The sequence below is a fragment of the Coregonus lavaretus genome, assembly GCF_964263955.1.
Source record: "Coregonus lavaretus genome assembly, chromosome: 37".
In the NCBI taxonomy this organism is placed as follows: Eukaryota; Metazoa; Chordata; class Actinopteri; order Salmoniformes; family Salmonidae; genus Coregonus; species Coregonus lavaretus.
Genome location: NC_140024.1, coordinates 15466631 through 15483505, shown reverse-complemented (window position 1 = coordinate 15483505; position 16875 = coordinate 15466631). Strand labels below are relative to the sequence as shown.

At 47.8% G+C, this 16875-nt stretch overlaps 1 protein-coding gene across 2 annotated transcripts; it reads right to left on the bottom strand.

The window, feature by feature from the left end:
* Positions 1-292: 292 nt before the first annotated feature.
* Positions 293-15662, bottom strand: LOC311111194 (stereocilin-like). 2 transcript variants are annotated; one of them, XM_084153892.1, is made up of 29 exons: positions 12883-15662; positions 11607-12761; positions 10721-10745; positions 9954-10539; positions 8935-9843; positions 8787-8849; positions 8570-8695; positions 8306-8472; positions 8039-8225; positions 7829-7944; positions 7566-7698; positions 7179-7361; positions 7046-7084; positions 6764-6940; positions 6288-6437; positions 5857-5915; positions 5538-5661; positions 3634-3716; positions 3403-3538; positions 2972-3180; positions 2728-2818; positions 2401-2572; positions 2114-2283; positions 1851-2006; positions 1600-1742; positions 1262-1410; positions 985-1082; positions 711-858; positions 293-479 (listed from the first exon to the last, which is right to left on the bottom strand). In XM_084153892.1, exons 1-29 carry the CDS (start codon positions 12953-12955, stop codon positions 391-393), a joined length of 5916 nt encoding a protein of 1971 aa, XP_084010018.1. In that variant the 5' UTR covers positions 12956-15662; the 3' UTR covers positions 293-390. The 2 variants fall into 2 exon arrangements, with proteins under 2 accessions (XP_084010018.1, XP_084010019.1); XM_084153893.1 differs by lacking the exons at positions 293-479; positions 711-858; positions 985-1082; positions 1262-1410; positions 1600-1742 and having other exon boundaries at positions 1894-2006; positions 2133-2283.
* Between the last annotated feature and the right edge of the window lie 1213 nt (positions 15663-16875).

The window sequence follows — 16875 nt, the reverse complement described above, 5'->3', positions numbered from 1 at the left end:
TAACAGAGTAGCATAATCCCAAACACACAGACACATCAGAATGATGCATGTAGAGCAGGGTTCTTCAATTCCGGTCCTGGCGGGCCGAAACACTTCTGTTTTTTATTTCTACCTGGTAGTTAATTGCACTCACCTGGTGTCCCAGGTCTGAATTAGCCCCTGATTAGAAGGAGAGGATGAAAAACAGAGGTGTTTCGGCCCTCCAGGACCGGAATTGAAGAACCCTGAAGTAGAGTATGTCAGGCATTAGAATAGCATGAGGTGGACGGTTCATTCCAGGATACAAATGGAACACAGTTCAAAATGTTAAGTTTATTTTTAAGTACAAATGTTACAATTCGATAAAAGAAGGTCAAAGAACAAATAAATACAAATGGGTTACTGTGTGTTTTACAATAGTTGCCATAACATACAGCATAGAGACAATAAGCACACAGTGAGGCTGTCAGCTGACCGTGCTGCCGGGGCCACATTCCTCCCTGTGGACGCAGACAAAACATAGTTACTGTTAAACATGACATTATGATGATATTGATATGAATTTACATACTAAAAACATAAATCATTGAACAAAACCCATCAATAAGACCAACTGGATCTTTCCCTCTTTCTCATGAAATGATCCCAACCCCCTTATCTTTACCCATGTCCCTGAGTCCTTACCCTTTGAATCATTACCCCTGTGAATCATTACCCCTGTAAATCCTTACCTCTGTGCTCTAGCAGGACATCCCCCTCATACTGCGCCAGGCCCAGGGAATGTCTCTGCCCACTGTCCAGCTCCGCCCACTGCTTTTCTGTGACCACCCACGCCTGCTCCACATTCAGCCAAGACAGCTGGACCGCACTGAATACCACCTGACAGACACACACACATATCGTGCATCAACTAACAAAATGGGATGTGGTTTGGAGAGCATTATGTAAACAGCATTATCCAAACCAGCTCTTAAGTATCCTGAGGTGAAACAGAGAGAGACTCACAGCCATCTTCGTGGGGGGAATCAGGGCGATAGCTTCGGGGATGAGCCCCTCCACCTGCTCCTGTACCAGAGAAGACAGAACCATGTCCTCCAGACCCGCTGGACAGAATGAGGGAGGGAGAGACAGACAGGGAGGTAGGACTCAGGTAATGAGTGTGAGTGGATTCACCGCTCACTACCAACTCTAACTATTCCTTAGATTTAGGGATAAAATATTCTGAATATACAACAATACATCTTTCTGAGTTTAAACCCCTGCCCCATTTGAATAGCTGTACCTGCTAGTGTGCCGATCTCAGTGAAGACCTCGGGGCCCCAGGTACTGACGGGGCCAAAGGCCTGAGGACTGGAGAGACGGGCGGTCAGAGCCTCCATCTGCTGCTCTGAACACGGCAGGGCCAGCTCCCTCAGGAACATAGCAGCCATGCTGTCAGTCAAAGAGCAGGAGACCTCATTAGGACTGGGTTGATGGAAGCATTATCACAAAGTGGAATAAGACAGCAAAAAATGACATATTTTTGCCTTTCTGCACTATAGGCTGAGCTTTATTCACAAGGAATGTAATCTAACATTTCTGTGGTGAAAATAAATGGTGTATTTCTAATACTTGACTGACCTGAGGTTGTAGGGGTCCAGTCGGTTGATCTCTGACAGTGTTAAACCACAGAGCAGGTGTCCTAAAGAAGCCACTTCTACAGCTCCGAGCTGCTCCACCTTCAACTTCCACTTCCGCATCACACCAACAACTGCTGCTCTCATCTGAAACAAGACACAGGGATGGAGAGTTAAACAACCTACGCCAGGAGTCGGCAATCCCTCCGGTCTACAAATATCACACATGAGATAGGAATATGGGAGCCTAGTCACCTTTTTTGGGCCCCAGTTGGTCAGAGTCCCCAGGTGGGCCAGGACACCCAGGTCAGTCAGGTTAGTATCCTGGAGCTCTCTCCCCCCCAGCTCAGTGACCACACAGCCCAGCCCCAGGACCTGCTCTGGCCTCAGGCCTCTAACTGGACTGTAGTCCTGGAGGAGGGTGAAGGATAGTGCACAAGATACACAACACATTTCCACTGTCAATCTTTAGCAGGCAGTGATGAAAACCAAAACGTCTCTGACGTTCTGAAACTAACCTGCCTGAGCTTTACCCACAGTGCTCGGCGCTGCTCAGGGCTCAGTGAAGCGTCCTGACCTATGACCTCCACGCACTGCCCCAACTCCTCCCCCGCCATCCGGCTCAGCTGATTGGCTGTCCATGCTGAGGGGAAGGTGCCTCTTATGTCACCACAGCTTGGGACTGGCACTGGATAGAAGACATGGGGCCGCAATGAGTTTAGAACCACAACACATTATCATCAAGCTTTTCCCTTCAGAGCTAGTGGGTATGATACATTTGTGATATAGAGGATCAATAGATTACCTTTTCTCCTCCTGCTCTGTGCTCTGACGACCCCCCGTATGAGGCTGTGGATCCTCTCTCGCTGGCCCTGCTGGTCCACACACTGGGACACACAGGCCTGACCCACATCACTGTTCTCCCAGCGCCACTGACCTGCTAGAACCTCCTCCACCGTCTCTGCACTCAGCACCACCTGATAAATGGTAGTAAAACACACACTTAGCACATCCTGCTACAAGTACACGCATGCAATCACATACAGTACTGCAGGGCTTTATTTGTCATCACCCAATGATAAAGTAATGTCATTATAAAGGCACTTGATGTTTAGCCCATTGGCGCCCTCACCAGTGGGATGGAGTTGATCTGTTTTGGAGAGAGAGTGAACACCAGTCTGCCAACAAGCTCCACATCACCAACCGTCCACGCCGATGACTCTCTACAATAAACACACACACACACCAGCTTTCTGTTATAAATGCATACATGACAGATACCCACAAGCCCAGTGCTGCCATAATCAGCTCACACCCACCCCAGGCCTCCCACTACCACTACCATCTCCTGAAAGACAGACCCAGCTGTCTCTCACCCCAGCAGGTCTCTCCCAGTGAGCAGAGCAGCCATGTCCCTCAGGGTGTCCCAAGGCAGGCAGTATCCCCTCAGCTCATCCAGCCGCAGCCCCAGGGCCCCTCTGTCCACCAGCCCCATGGTGTCCCTGTCCAGGAAGGGCAACAGGGGCCCCAGGAGGTCCACAGAGGCCCCCCCGAGCTCCCCCTCAGCTAGGCCCTGAGAGGTGCCCTGGACGGACACACCAGAACATAGTTACTACAGCATAATTACTGCAGGTACTACAGTATAATGACTCTACAGCTGACAACAAAGCACAATCCGTTTAGCTGATTATTAAGTATTGTAATGCCATGCATTCCACCCCTGTATCATTATGTTTGGGTGAATTGATCAATGTGTATGTTTTATTAATCAGGATTTCTTGCAAATAATATTATAGTCTCTCCTCACCAGCACAGTGATGGCCTTTTCTGCTAAGGCCATCTGCTTATGACGGGGCAGCTTGAGGAAGTCCACAAAGTGCTGCTGAATGTGAGCCAGGATGGCTGTCAGTGACGTATTAGATAGGTTCTCAATCAGGTTCACCCTGGGACAGCAGGAATAACCAGATTCATCTTGTATAGAGAAAGATTAAATGTTGGACCATTTATACAATATATTTTGGAGTGAATGATGTCTTACGGTAATTCTGCAGCAAACCAGGGGCTTATACGATCCAGGTCTTCCTCTGGTCTTTGCCGCAGCTCCTCTACAACGCATTTCCTCTGGTAACAAAACACAAAACATCTGAACAAACTAGTATGAAACAGGAAGCTCTGAAGAATTCCATGAATACTTTTCTTTACATTTGATATGCTAGATACAGTGGGGAAAAAAAGTATTTAGTCAGCCACCAATTGTGCAAGTTCTCCCACTTAAAAAGATGAGAGAGGCCTGTAATTTTCATCATAGGTACACGTCAACTATGACAGACAAAATGAGAAAAATAAATCCAGAAAATCACATTGTAGGATTTTTAATGAATTTATTTGCAAATTATGGTGGAAAATAAGTATTTGGTCAATAACAAAAGTTTCTCAATAATTTGTTATATACCCTTTGTTGGCAATGACACAGGTCAAACGTTTTCTGTAAGTCTTCACAAGGTTTTGACACACAGTTGCTGGTATTTTGGCCCATTCCTCCATGCAGATCTCCTCTAGAGCAGTGATGTTTTGGGGCTGTCGCTGGGCAACACGGACTTTCAACTCCCTCCAAAGATTTTCTATGGGGTTGAGATCTGGAGACTGGCTAGGCCACTCCAGGACCTTGAAATGCTTCTTACGAAGCCACTCCTTCGTTGCCTGGGTGGTGTGTTTGGGATCATTGTCATGCTGAAAGACCCAGCCACGTTTCATCTTCAATGCCCTTGCTGATGGAAGGAGGTTTTCACTCAAAATCTCACGATAAATGGCCCCATTCATTCTTTCCTTTACACGGATCAGTCGTCCTGGTCCCTTTGCAGAAAAACAGCCCCAAAGCATGATGTTTCCACCCCCATGCTTCACAGTAGGTATGGTGTTCTTTGGATGCAACTCAGCATTCTTTGTCCTCCAAACACGACGAGTTGAGTTTTTACCAAAAAGTTCTATTTTGGTTTCATCTGACCATATGACATTCTCCCAGTCCTCTTCTGGATCATCCAAATGCACTCTAGCAAACTTCAGACGGGCCTGGACATGTACTGGCTTAAACAGGGGGACACGTCTGGCACTGCAGGATTTGAGTCCCTGGCGGCGTAGTCTGTTACTGATGGTAGGCTTTGTTACTTTGGTCCCAGCTCTCTGCAGGTCATTCACTAGGTCCCACCGTGTGGTTCTGGGATTTTTGCTCACCGTTCTTGTGATCATTTTGACCCCACGGGGTGAGATCTTGCGTGGAGCCCCAGATCGAGGGAGATTATCAGTGGTCTTGTATGTCTTCCATTTCCTAATAATTGCTCCCACAGTTGATTTCTTCAAACCAAGCTGCTTACCTATTGCAGATTCAGTCTTCCCAGCCTGGTGCAGGTCTACAATTTTGTTTCTGGTGTCCTTTGACAGCTCTTTGGTCTTGGCCATAGTGGAGTTTGGAGTGTGACTGTTTGAGGTTGTGGACAGGTGTCTTTTATACTGATAACAAGTTCAAACAGGTGCCATTAATACAGGTAACGAGTGGAGGACAGAGGAGCCTCTTAAAGAAGAAGTTACAGGTCTGTGAGAGCCAGAAATCTTGCTTGTTTGTAGGTGACCAAATACTTATTTTCCACCATAATTTGCAAATAAATTCATTAAAAATCCTACAATGTGATTTTCTGGATTTTTTTTTCTCAATTTGTCTGTCATAGTTGACGTGTACCTATGATGAAAATTACAGGCCTCTCTCATCTTTTTAAGTGGGAGAACTTGCACAATTGGTGACTGACTAAATACTTTTTTCCCCCACTGTATAATACTATAGATAAAGAGATGTACCTAAATATAGATAAAGAAAAGGAATGGGTGAGAGAGAAAGAGGAGGGGCGGGGGACACGAGGGATACCATGTGGGTTGCTTGTGGTTCCTCACCAGAGCTGGTCTCACCCCTCCTGGCAACTCACTGACAAACTGAAGCAACTCTGAAAAGTCGGTTTCATTGGTCCAAAGCCTTAGCCAATCACAGCTCATTCCACCAGCAATATGACCCAAGTCCCTAAAGACCAAATAGATGATTGGATGAATACATTTTATCTGGAAGACTGTATTGCATTTGTAATCCAGGAGAGGGAAACTGAATGAAACTGGGTACTGACTGAGTCTCCAGTTTTGTCATGTAATGACTTGCATGAATATCACAGGATATTCAATAACAGCACATACCCATAACACCTAATAACATTTGACTTACTCTACAGTTTCTCTGGTAATGATTTCAGATTGATGGGTCCTCTTGAAAAGGAGCTGAGCCTATATAATTCAGAAAGACAAGAGTGTGTGTGAGAGAGAGAACATGTGGTGAAAGGAATCTAATACACCCTTGGCTGTGACAAAATCTCTTTAAGGTAGGCATTACTAATTTATATTCCCCCTCCAGACTATTGTACTACATCCAAACCAATTTGCTTGATGACGGCTGACGCATATGGAGTATTAATATCCTGAATGGCTCATCTGAAGCATATCCAATGATTTGCAGATTAATGGGAGCCCAGGCCCGCACTGGCAGTTTGGCTTTCGCTCCACAGCAACAACAGTAATAATGCTATACCATAGCCAGAGGAGTGGGTGTTTATGTAGTGTTGTAGGCTCAGACAGAGCATAGTGGGGCTGGATGTGCACCTGTTGCGGGGACCAGGGCAGGTCTCTGTACAGGCTCATATTTCTCAGGAATGTCTCTCCATCCAGAACCTCTATCAGCTCCCTCAGGGGAACGAATGGCAGGAGACATTGGAGCTGCTCTGTCAAGTTCCTTGAGTTGATGGCTAAAGCCTTTAAAAAAAAAAGCTAAACATAAACAATGGAATTCGAATATGTGCCTGAAGAATAGTAATTGGCAATAGGTTAAGTACTGTACTTATGGAATTACTTCCAGGTAAGTTCAATTGACTAGCCGTTTAGTCATATAAGGTAGTTGATGATTAACAGCATAATTGGTTTGTTAGTATTTAAATTCCACCATCTCTTTACTGTGTCATCATCTGCTCTCAGTGTGGTAAGAAAGACAATGCAGAGCCACTGGAAATGATGAATAAAGAACAGTTTGACAGAGAGGAGAAAGTGATCTTCCCACAGAGAAACAAGAGCACCTTACTTACCTCCTGCAGTGCCCTGTGGAGCATGGCTCTATGGGCAGGCTTCAGGTCAGCCAGTAGAGTGCTCCAGCACTGGCAGTGAGCGGTTCCACTGATCTCAGACCAGTGTATGCCACTGAGCACAGCAGGGGATAGGCCAGGCAGTAAGGGCTTCAGCCTGCACAGTGTATCCATGGTGAGCTGGCAAGGAGAGGATCACCATGGAAATATGGCCTTGTTAGAATGCACAACAAGCTGTGTAGATTAAAACAGAACTGAAGAGGTCACTAATAAGCCTTTACTTACATTAGTGTCTTGTGAAATTTTTGATAATATCTGGAACGCCTGGGGGAAGTTAAAAACAACATGTAATGTTCGCTCAGCATAAAACAACATACCGTTAGATTCAGTGTGTAGGCATAGCCCATGCAGTGCTGACCTGTGCTGGGGAGAAGCTGGGCAGGCCTGGTTGTGTTAGCAGGTCCAAGAGCTGTAGTGAGGGCAGTGACTGCAGGAAGGAAGCCCCTAGCTGGGGCAGTAGGCCCCTGAGGGTGGCCAGTGCTGGAGGAGGCAGAGTGCCGGCATTCAGAGGCTGCACCGCCTGGACCAGCCAGAGGGACAGCTGGACACAGGGCAAGAGCAGGATCAACAGGGTCAGAGCCCCTCACATATGATATGGACTGTATACATATACAAATGTCAATACTGATATTTTGCAGATATCCTAACAGGAGTGTTGTAGGAAAAATATTGTCATACAGCCACAAAATGAACTTGGAACTTTTGGAGTGCATCCCAATTTTTTTTACATGCAATTCTCTCTCACCCTGCCTGAAGCACTGATGTGTCCCTCAGACACACAGAGAGCTAGCTGCTGCCAAAGAGCAGAGGACACAGGGGAAGCCAGCAGAAACGGACGCAGTTCCTCTGGGTTCAGGTAACAAACCAGAACTCCCAGCCTGTTGAGATATAATGCCCTGGTATCTCTGGTCTAATACTCCGGTAACTGCACAAAGGGACACTGTGGCTCTGATCAGAAGTAGAGCACTATATATGGAATAGGTTACAACTTGAGACAAAAGACCCTACCTTGATATGTTATCACTGGAGAAGTTCATTTTTTTAATGAATAGAGTCCGTAGAACATGACGCCCTCTTGTTCCATCCAGACTGGTGTTTCCCAGCAACTCCACCAGGGGACTCAGCTTAAGGAGAGACATGATGACAGAGTAATGCCAATACAGTACACAATACTTCATGAACATTTCTGTAGGGTAGATAAGGAATGAGATGTCTAACCTGATCTGATGTCAGCTGCTGAAATTGGCTGACTGGGAGGTGTGGGAGCAGTGGGAGGATGGAGCTGAGGAAGTACGGTGGCCAAGAAGGGACATCTCCCACCACACTGGACTGCAGAAGCCTCTTCACAAATGCCTGTTTCTGTGGAGACTTCATCTCTGTGCTGTGGTCACGGATGGCCATCAACCTATGATACAACACAGAACCAGTCAACACGATTACCTTTGACCTTTGGCTTAAAATGGCAGCTCAGGCCTAGTCACTCACACACTGGTGTTGACCATCAGGGAGGCAGGGAAGCTCATGATGTCAGAGACGGACATGAAAGGGATGAACTGTGATAGGTCGACGAAGAGGTCAGGGGTCACACGAGGGAACTTGTGGATGAAGGCGGACGTCATGGTCTCCATGGCCTGCAGTTCTCTCTGAGAGGCCTGGGGAGACAGTGGTCTTTATTGACAGTAGTAGTAACTAAGTAACATCCCTACTTTCCAGCATCCATTACTAAACTGAGAGTGTTTGAGGACAAACCTGAGCGGTCTCTACGTGCAGCTGGTCCCAGCTCTGGTGCATGTGAGTTAGAAACCTCTTCACCGCATCTTTCTCTGCTGACATCACCAGTGTGCGGATACTCTCCCTGGGCATTTGAAGGTACTCCTGGAGAGAAAACAATGTGCACCATAATACAAGTGACCAGTAAATCTGCATCCAGGATCCCAACTACCCGTTTTATAAAGCTGTACACTACCTGCATTAGGACTCTGAGGGCAGAGGAGTTGTCCTCTCTCTGAATGAGGTCCCATAATACAGGCTGTCAGGACAGAGGAGGCATTCACATTACCTTCATGTGTCTATGTTTGTGTGTATGTGTTCTGTGTATCAGGCATGTGGCTTACACTGAAGCAGCTGAGCAGGTCCTCTTTGAGAGCTGCGCTCTGCTCCCTGCGCAGGAACAAGCCCACGGTTTGGAGCACGCTCAGTGAGGCGTCGGGACGCAGAGTGGCCCAGAATGAGGCATTGTCAAGGAGACTGGAGAGGAGGATAGCCTGACCCAGGCCCTGCCTCACCTCCCCCTCCCCCTCATCCAGTCCCGCCGAGAGCCCCACCACAAAGTCCAGTACCCTCAGCATGTACCCCACAGCCCCCACCCAGCCCCCGCGCTCACCCCCATCCACCTCACACACACTCAGCCTGTGCAGCGCCTCCACTAGCAGCGGAGCAGGACTCACACACAGCTGTGATGTGTCAAAGTCGTACGGCGCCGGGAGCATGTCAAAGAACCACTGGAGGAAGCACTTCCTGTCCTCCTGTTCTACATCCAGGTCAACACAAAGGTCAGAGAGCTGAGGATAGGCTGGGAGTAGCCGGCGGTACAGGGTGGTGTTGCTACAAACATAATCCCTCAGCCCCTCTGTACTGCCACAGAGCTCCAGCAGGGTGGCGTTTGTGAAATGCTGCAGGCTCCACTTCCTGTAGTCACATGTGTCTTCTGTGGATTCAGGGTGGGAGGAGTTGTGGAGTCTGGAGCAGTACTCTGCAGCCCAGCTGCCCTCCGGAAGGGATGGGTGGGAGGGGTGGGCCTCAGGGGACTCGCTGCCACACAGGGCTGAGACCAGAGCAGAAGTGTTGGGCAGGAAGCAGCGTCTGAACTCCTGGGCGCTGAGGGACCTGGTGCCCAGCTGGGCCAGGCAGGCTTCGTCAGGCTCTTGGCTGCCCCCGCCCTCCACCACCTCCACTGACAGCTGCACACACAGGTCATCTATACTGGACTGGTTGAAGTAGTGGTAGTCCTTTGTCTCTGCAGCCTGCAAACATCACAGGCAGTATGTAGTTAGACATTGTGGAGAAGTTAAAAAAGAGAGTTGAGAACGCAACTCTTTTGCATTCAGAAGTGGGGTTTGATTATGGACTGTACCTGGTGTGCTCTCTGCAGCCAAAAGGAGGAGTTGGCACACACAGTTTTGTTGAACTGGTGGGCGAAGAACTCGCTGCAGATGTGGACCCACAGGAAGTCATCCTCGGCTGCAGACAGGTACCAGGCGGCGTCGGAACATGTGGCATGTAGGTCGGGTCCCATCTGACCGACCTCCGGGTCCACAGACCCATCGTCCCCGTCAAACAGGTTACAGTAGAGGAACACAGTGAAGTTGGACACCCCTGTAAGGCCTGGGATAGAGGCGTTACACGCTGCTTCCAGGATCTCTGCTGAGGCAAAGTACCCCATCTCTCTCAGGTGGCTGTGGCCAACTTCTACTGCCTCAGACTGGGGCTTGAGGAGACGGGAATGACGGAGTACTGGGGTTGGGCTGGGTGGTTGTTTCTGTTTGGGCATCCTGCGGGGTGACAGGGCTGGTTTAGGGCGAGAGGGGCGTGGTGGGGGTCTGGGGTCCCCTCTCTCACCCTCTGTGGAGGGGCAGGAGAGGAAGGGAGGGGTGCTGGGAGGGCCCTGCGAGCTGAAGCCCAGAGCCTGAGCATTCCACGTGACATTATGTCTGATCCCCCTACAAGTCACAGACAAGGGGAGAGAGTATGATAAACTATGGTACTACAGACAACATATATTTTCTATTAACCTCATATTCTTTGTGAGGGAAGGTTATGAAATGAAACCATCATGATGTATGATATGTTTGTCCATACTGTAGTTTATATTATAAGCTTAGTTTTTTCTCTATTACTTACCATAAGATTAGCTGTCTCAGGTCACCTTTGAAAAGATAGATAAAAGGGACTTTAATGGAAAATCACAGACTGTGGAATAGAGCTAGTGAATAGTATGGTAGATGAATGGTGGAAAAAGCGACTTGCACCATACAATCGGGCCTGATGTAACAGCATAGCTGGGCTCTCAATGCTCAGGAGATAGTGTTACTGGCATCAATGAGAGGGCAAAGAGATTAGCCAGGGCATGGGATGCAGGGTAACACCGATCCTCTCAATGACTAACATGGCCATTATGATTTTAAAGCAGTGTCAGTCCAAACAAACACTCTCATGTGTCATGTGTTTCAGTCTAAATCATTCATGACTAATGAGTAAGAGCTGTTTGAGACATATTATCAGCTTAGTATGAAGGGAAATGAAATTCAAGAGACTTTGATCAACATGTATGACCTGTCTCTGACATGTGTTTTATAAGAGCAGCATGTATACTGAACAAACATTTCTGTCTGTAAAAAACTCATTCTGATTGGCTGGGCTGGGCCTGGCTCCCCCCACCGATGGCTGTGCCCCTGCCCAGTCATGTGAAATCCATAGATTAGGGCCTAATGAATTTATTTCAATTGACTGATTTCCTTCTATGAAGTGTAACTCAGTAAAATCTTTGAAATTGTTGCATGTTGAGTTTATATTTTTGTTCAGTATAGCTAGCCACCAGGGTTGAGGCTCAATTCTAGTTGAATTCAGTCAAATTACAAGATGAGAATCCTTGAGTAAAAAAATCCTCAAGGAAAGAAATTGGAAGTATTCCATTCATACATTGAATTTCAGCTCATCCACTGAATTGACTAAATTGAAATGGAACTGACCCCAACCTTCCGGTGAATGGGGAGCATCATGGACTCACCTACGGAGCATCTGCCCTTATGTTTGGGCTGTGGCACGTCCACCACGCTGCTGACATCATCAAGCAGTGCCATGGTAACGCGGGACACCTTTCTCCTCAGGTTGAGATACACTGAGCTGCCCACCCTGTGCAAGAATCCCCTTCTCAGGCCGTCCAATCCCTGCAGCAGGGCAGGGTTTTGCTCTGCCAGCTGCCCCGCCCTCTGCCCCCCATCAGAGCGCAATAAAGCCTGCAGGAGCAGTGTCTGAATGGAGTCCAGGTCTCCCCCCATGTCCCTTCTGTCCTCAACGTCCCCTTGAGTGGCATTCCCAGACAACCCCTCCTCTCTCATGGCCTTGGGGGGCATGCTGAATGGTTTCAGGCGCCCAAAAGCAGGCGAGCCCCCTCTCTGGTCGGCCCCCATCCCTGCAGGGTGCAGGTTCACCACGGGCTTCCAGTTGCGCGTCTCCATGAAGCGGAGGAACTGTGTTAGCCAGCTGACGCTGAAGGCACATTCACTGCGGCCCCTCAGGGCACAGATGAAGCCCTGCACCCCGGCACTGGCCTGGCCATAGGTCCCGCTGACCAGCGCCTGCAGGGCCGCCTCCAGCAGGGCACTCACTGTCCTCCAGTTCTGGGATAGGAAGTCCAGCAGGGGCCTGTGGGGCTGCCGCTCAGACAGGGACATGAGGCTCTGCAGCAGCCCCAGCAGCCCGTCCCAGTGGGGGCTGCCTCTCAGGGACAGGAACCAGTCCTGGAGTCTGACGCTGGGCCTGGGGGGCACCCGGCTGTCCCACTGGTTCAGCGCAGCACCCCCCTCTGACTGGATAAAGGACTGCAGGACCTTCTCCCACAGTTGTTCCTCGTCAGAGACAAGCTGTCGCTCCTCCAGCTCAGCACCCATCTCCTGGAGGTACATGGAGATATTGTAGAGGAAGCCTGACAGACGGTGCCTGTCCACAGGCTTCTGGAGGGAGGGGAGGCCCATGCTCGTACTGGGCAGCAGGCCCAGGGTCTTCAGACCTCCCATTATGCTCCTCACCACGCTGTGGATCTGCTGGTCTTGGGTTCTCTCCAGGGAGGCAGGCTCTTTGCTGGGATACCACCCCCCTCCTTTACGCCATATTGATACCAACTCCTTGAAAATGGGCTCTCTTTGATCCTCTATTTTACTTGCTGAAAATGATGTTGAAAAGCCATATTTTGAGCATGATAGCGCAAACATGATTAATATCAAGGCATCATCACACCATTACACTACATCATAACAAGAAATGGTAAGCTATAGTCTCCTCACCTGAACTCTTGGTGGATGTATGGCCCAGTAAAACAACCAACAGTGTGATGCGCATGGCTCTAAACACCGCCATCTTCTCTACCACCTCCAAGCCAGTGCTGATTATGTCACAGTGATGTCACATCTGTCTCTGTGTCTGTGGCCTGTGTGAGTGATGTCATATCCCTGTATTTGGACTGCATCCCCTGTTACAGCCTTCCTCTGGCAATGGGTTGGGGTCAGTGGGGTGGACACGGGGAGTAGAGTGTCTCACTGTAGAGTGGACATTAAACCTTAATGACAGGCCACCGTCACCTGACCACCTTCCCTCTCACAATATAGGTGTATTACCATGGATTTCAATCAACTGAGGTATATTCTTTATCCTTTCTATGAACTTGAAGCAGTTTTGAGTGAGACTTTGAAATATGAAATGCACAGAAGGAATACAAATACTGGTACTAAATAAGTTGTTTATCTATCCATGTTAAGAAATATTCAAATATCCAAATATAGAAATGATGAGAGTATGAAGATAGGTTAACATTTGCCACCTATGCATCTCTATCCATATTTGTTTGACGTCCCAAAAAATGCTAAACTGCAGTTATTTGCAATATCAAAAGGAGTATAAAGAGAATTAGAATGTATGGTACTCACCAATGATGCTCCATTCAATTCCTCAAATCCTTGATAATTTGTTTATTAGGCTTTGTGAATATCTCTTCAACTTCCAGGTATAAATGTGCACTAAAACATTATATGACCTCTTTTCTCTCTGTCTGTCCCTCTCACTTTCAACTTCTCTCCCTCTCTCTGTTTCCCTGTCAGCCCCTCCCACCCCTACTCTCCCTCTCTGTTTTGTGCACTTGCTAACCCAGACCCTGAGAACCAGTTGGATGCATTAGGACCATAGCTTAGCCTCATATTTTAGTGGTATCCCCCTATCTTGTGCCAGCAGACTGTTTTCTAAGGTGAGTTTAATGCAATGGAGGACAGCAGCCATGGAATGGACAGGACAATGGATAAAGTGTTGTCTGTACGGCGCTAAGGTTGCATGTGTATAAAATAAAATCAACTTGATCAAACCTCTATGACCATGTCATAGTGTAGAGGTGGTCCCTTCTATCAGGGCATTTACTATACCAGGTTTACATTTTCCCATGATATTTGAAACAACCCACTTTTGGAAATAATTTTAAAAAACTTATTTTGCTATATTTCAATAGTTCTTTGCACCTAATATGTTTATTTCAATGTTGTTTTGAAACAATACCAAGGTCAGGACTGTCAGCTTGCTGCACAAGCAGGGTGAAAATCTGAATGGTATTAATCACACCCAGACTATCTCTCCCATTCTCTAGCTGTCCCATGTCTCCCACTGACTAATTCTCTATTGAGCTGTCTCTCAGCCAGGGCTCATCCTGTGTGACTCTGGGTCTGTGGAGGTATAAGTTTACCCAAAGGGCCAAGCCAGCGCCTCTCTGTGGGCTGTCATAGAGCAGACACATCCATCCTCCGGTCACTGCAGCCACACAATCAGGCCCTGCACTGGGCCACAGCGGCAGGCTCCCTGGTGTCAGACCGCTGTCTGCAGGCCCCGTAACCTGAGTGGGGCAAGTGAAAGGACCCCTCCCTGCCCCCCTGGCCCTTTAACTCTGTGTCACTGTGGCCTGTGGTGGAACAATAACTTCCTTTTGTATTATTGATGCCATAGGGAAGAGCAGTCAGTCAGCACTGTGGGGTTCAGTTGGCTAAAGGAATATATAATGAGACACAGGATAGGCCCAGTGTCAGTAATGCTGTAGGTGGGTGTAGTGGTGGAATCAAGCGCAGGACACCGAAGTATAGTCCAAAAGACTTTAGTGCAATTTCCAACAAGGAAAAATCGAACAAACTTGCCCGAAGGCGAAACTACGCACGAAGGCGACAAAACAAAAGGCGCACTACACAGGTGCGTAAAACGCTCCAACACAGTGGAGTAAAGCTCAACCGAGCGAATAAGTAATTCGACAAGCACAACACACGACAAAAATAAATCAATCACACACAACACTAGACAAACACAACGAGAAACTTATAGGACACTAATTACACTAAACGAGAACAGGTGTCACAACAAACAGACAAAAGCAAACGAACATAGAAACATGCAACGGTGGCAGCTAGTATCCGGAGACAACGAACGCCGAAGCCTGCCCGAACAAGGAAGAGAGGCAGCCTCGGCCGAAACCGTGACACCCAGCCTCTCTCTCTGTGTCCCTGCAGAACACACAGTGCACAGGAGAGGCCTTCAAAACAGAGGGCGCTGGAGAGACAAGGGACCTGTTTGAATACTTGAAGAGGGCATCCTTCCCATTGAGATAGATTCTGTATCTATCTCTATGATCCATCCATCCGCCCCTCTTGAAATAATCACTGGTTGGATGGGTGAAGACAAGGGTTCTTCCAAATAGCTTTCACCAATCTAGTCATGTCAGATCAGGGATTATTTCAAGGTAGGGATGATTTAAGGATGCATTTTCAAAGTGAACAAGTGGTACAGCCGTACCTTCTCCGCTATGCAATCCGGTTTCCGAGCTGGTCATGGGTGCACCTCAGCCACACTCAAGGTCCTAAACGATATTATAACCGTGATCGATAATAGACAGTCTTCATCGACCTGGCCAAGGCTTTCGACTCGGTCAACCACCGCATTCTTATTGGCAGAGTAAATAGCCTTGGTTTCTCAAATGACTGCCTTGCCTGGTTCACCAACTACTTCTCAGATAGAGTTCAATGTGTCAAATCGGAGGGCCTGTTGTCTGGACCTATGGCAGTCTCTATGGGGGTGCCACAGGGTTCAATTCTTGGGCCGACTCTTTTCTCTGTGTATATCAATGATGTCGCTCTTGCTGCTGGTGACTCTCAGATCCACCTCTACGCAGACGACACCATTTTGTATACATCTGGCCCTTCATTGGACACTGTGTTAACAAACCTCCAAACGAGCTTCAATGCCATACAACACTCCTTCCGTAGCCTCCAACTGCTCTTAAACACTAGTAAAACTAAATGCATGCTCTTCAATCGAACGCTGCTGGCACCCGCCCACCCGACTAGAATCATTACTCTCGACGGGTCTGACCTAGAGTATGTGGACAACTATAAATACCTAGGTGTCTGGTTAGACTGTAAACTCTCCTTCCAGACTCACATTAAGCATCTCCGATCCAAAGTTAAATCTAGATTCGGCTTCCTTTTTCGCAACAAAGCCTCCTTCACTCATGCTGCCAAACATGCCCTCGTAAAACTGACTATCCTACCGATCCTTGACTTCGGCAATGTCATTTACAAAATAGCCTCCAACACTCTACTCAGCAAATTGGATGTAGTCTATCACAGTGCCATCCGTTTTGTCACCAAAGCCCCATATACTACCCACCACTATGACCTGTACACTCTTGTTGGCTGGTCCTCACTACATATTCGTCGCCAAACCCACTGGCTCCAGGCCATCTAGAAATCACTGCTAGGCAAATCTCCGCCTTATCTTAGCTCATTGGTCACCATAGCAACACCCACCCGTAGTATGCGCTCCAGTAGGTATATCTCACTGGTTATCCCCAAAGCCAAAACCTCCTTTGGCCGCCATTCCTTCCAGTTCTCTGCTGCCAATGACTGGAATGAACTGCAAAAATCTCTGAAGCTGGAGACTCTTATCTCCCTCACTAACTTTAAGCATCAGTTGTCAGAGCACCTTACTGATCACTGCACCTGTACACAGCCCTTCTGAAATTAGCCCACTCAACTACCTCATCCCCATATTATTTATTTTGCTCATTTGCACCTCAGTATCTCTATTTGCACATCATCTCTTGCACATCTATCATTCCAGTGTTAATACTAATTTTAATTATTTTGCACTATGGCCTATTTATTGCCTTACCTCCATAACTTGCTACATTTGCACACACGGTATATATATTTTATGTGGTATTTTTGACTTTATGTTTTGTTTTACCCCATATGTAA

Bases quoted from the DNA above. Each gene is read 5' to 3' on its own strand.
- LOC311111194 (XM_084153892.1), bottom strand. From the start codon at position 12,955: ATGGCGGTGTTTAGAGCCATGCGCATCACACTGTTGGTTGTTTTACTG. The intron at 2,573-2,727 runs GTGAGGGCGCCA...ACCATTTATCAG, and splicing joins AGATCAACTCCATCCCACTG to GTGGTGCTGAGTGCAGAGAC. The intron at 2,284-2,400 runs GTAATCTATTGA...TCTTCTATCCAG, and splicing joins ACAGAGCAGGAGGAGAAAAG to TGCCAGTCCCAAGCTGTGGT.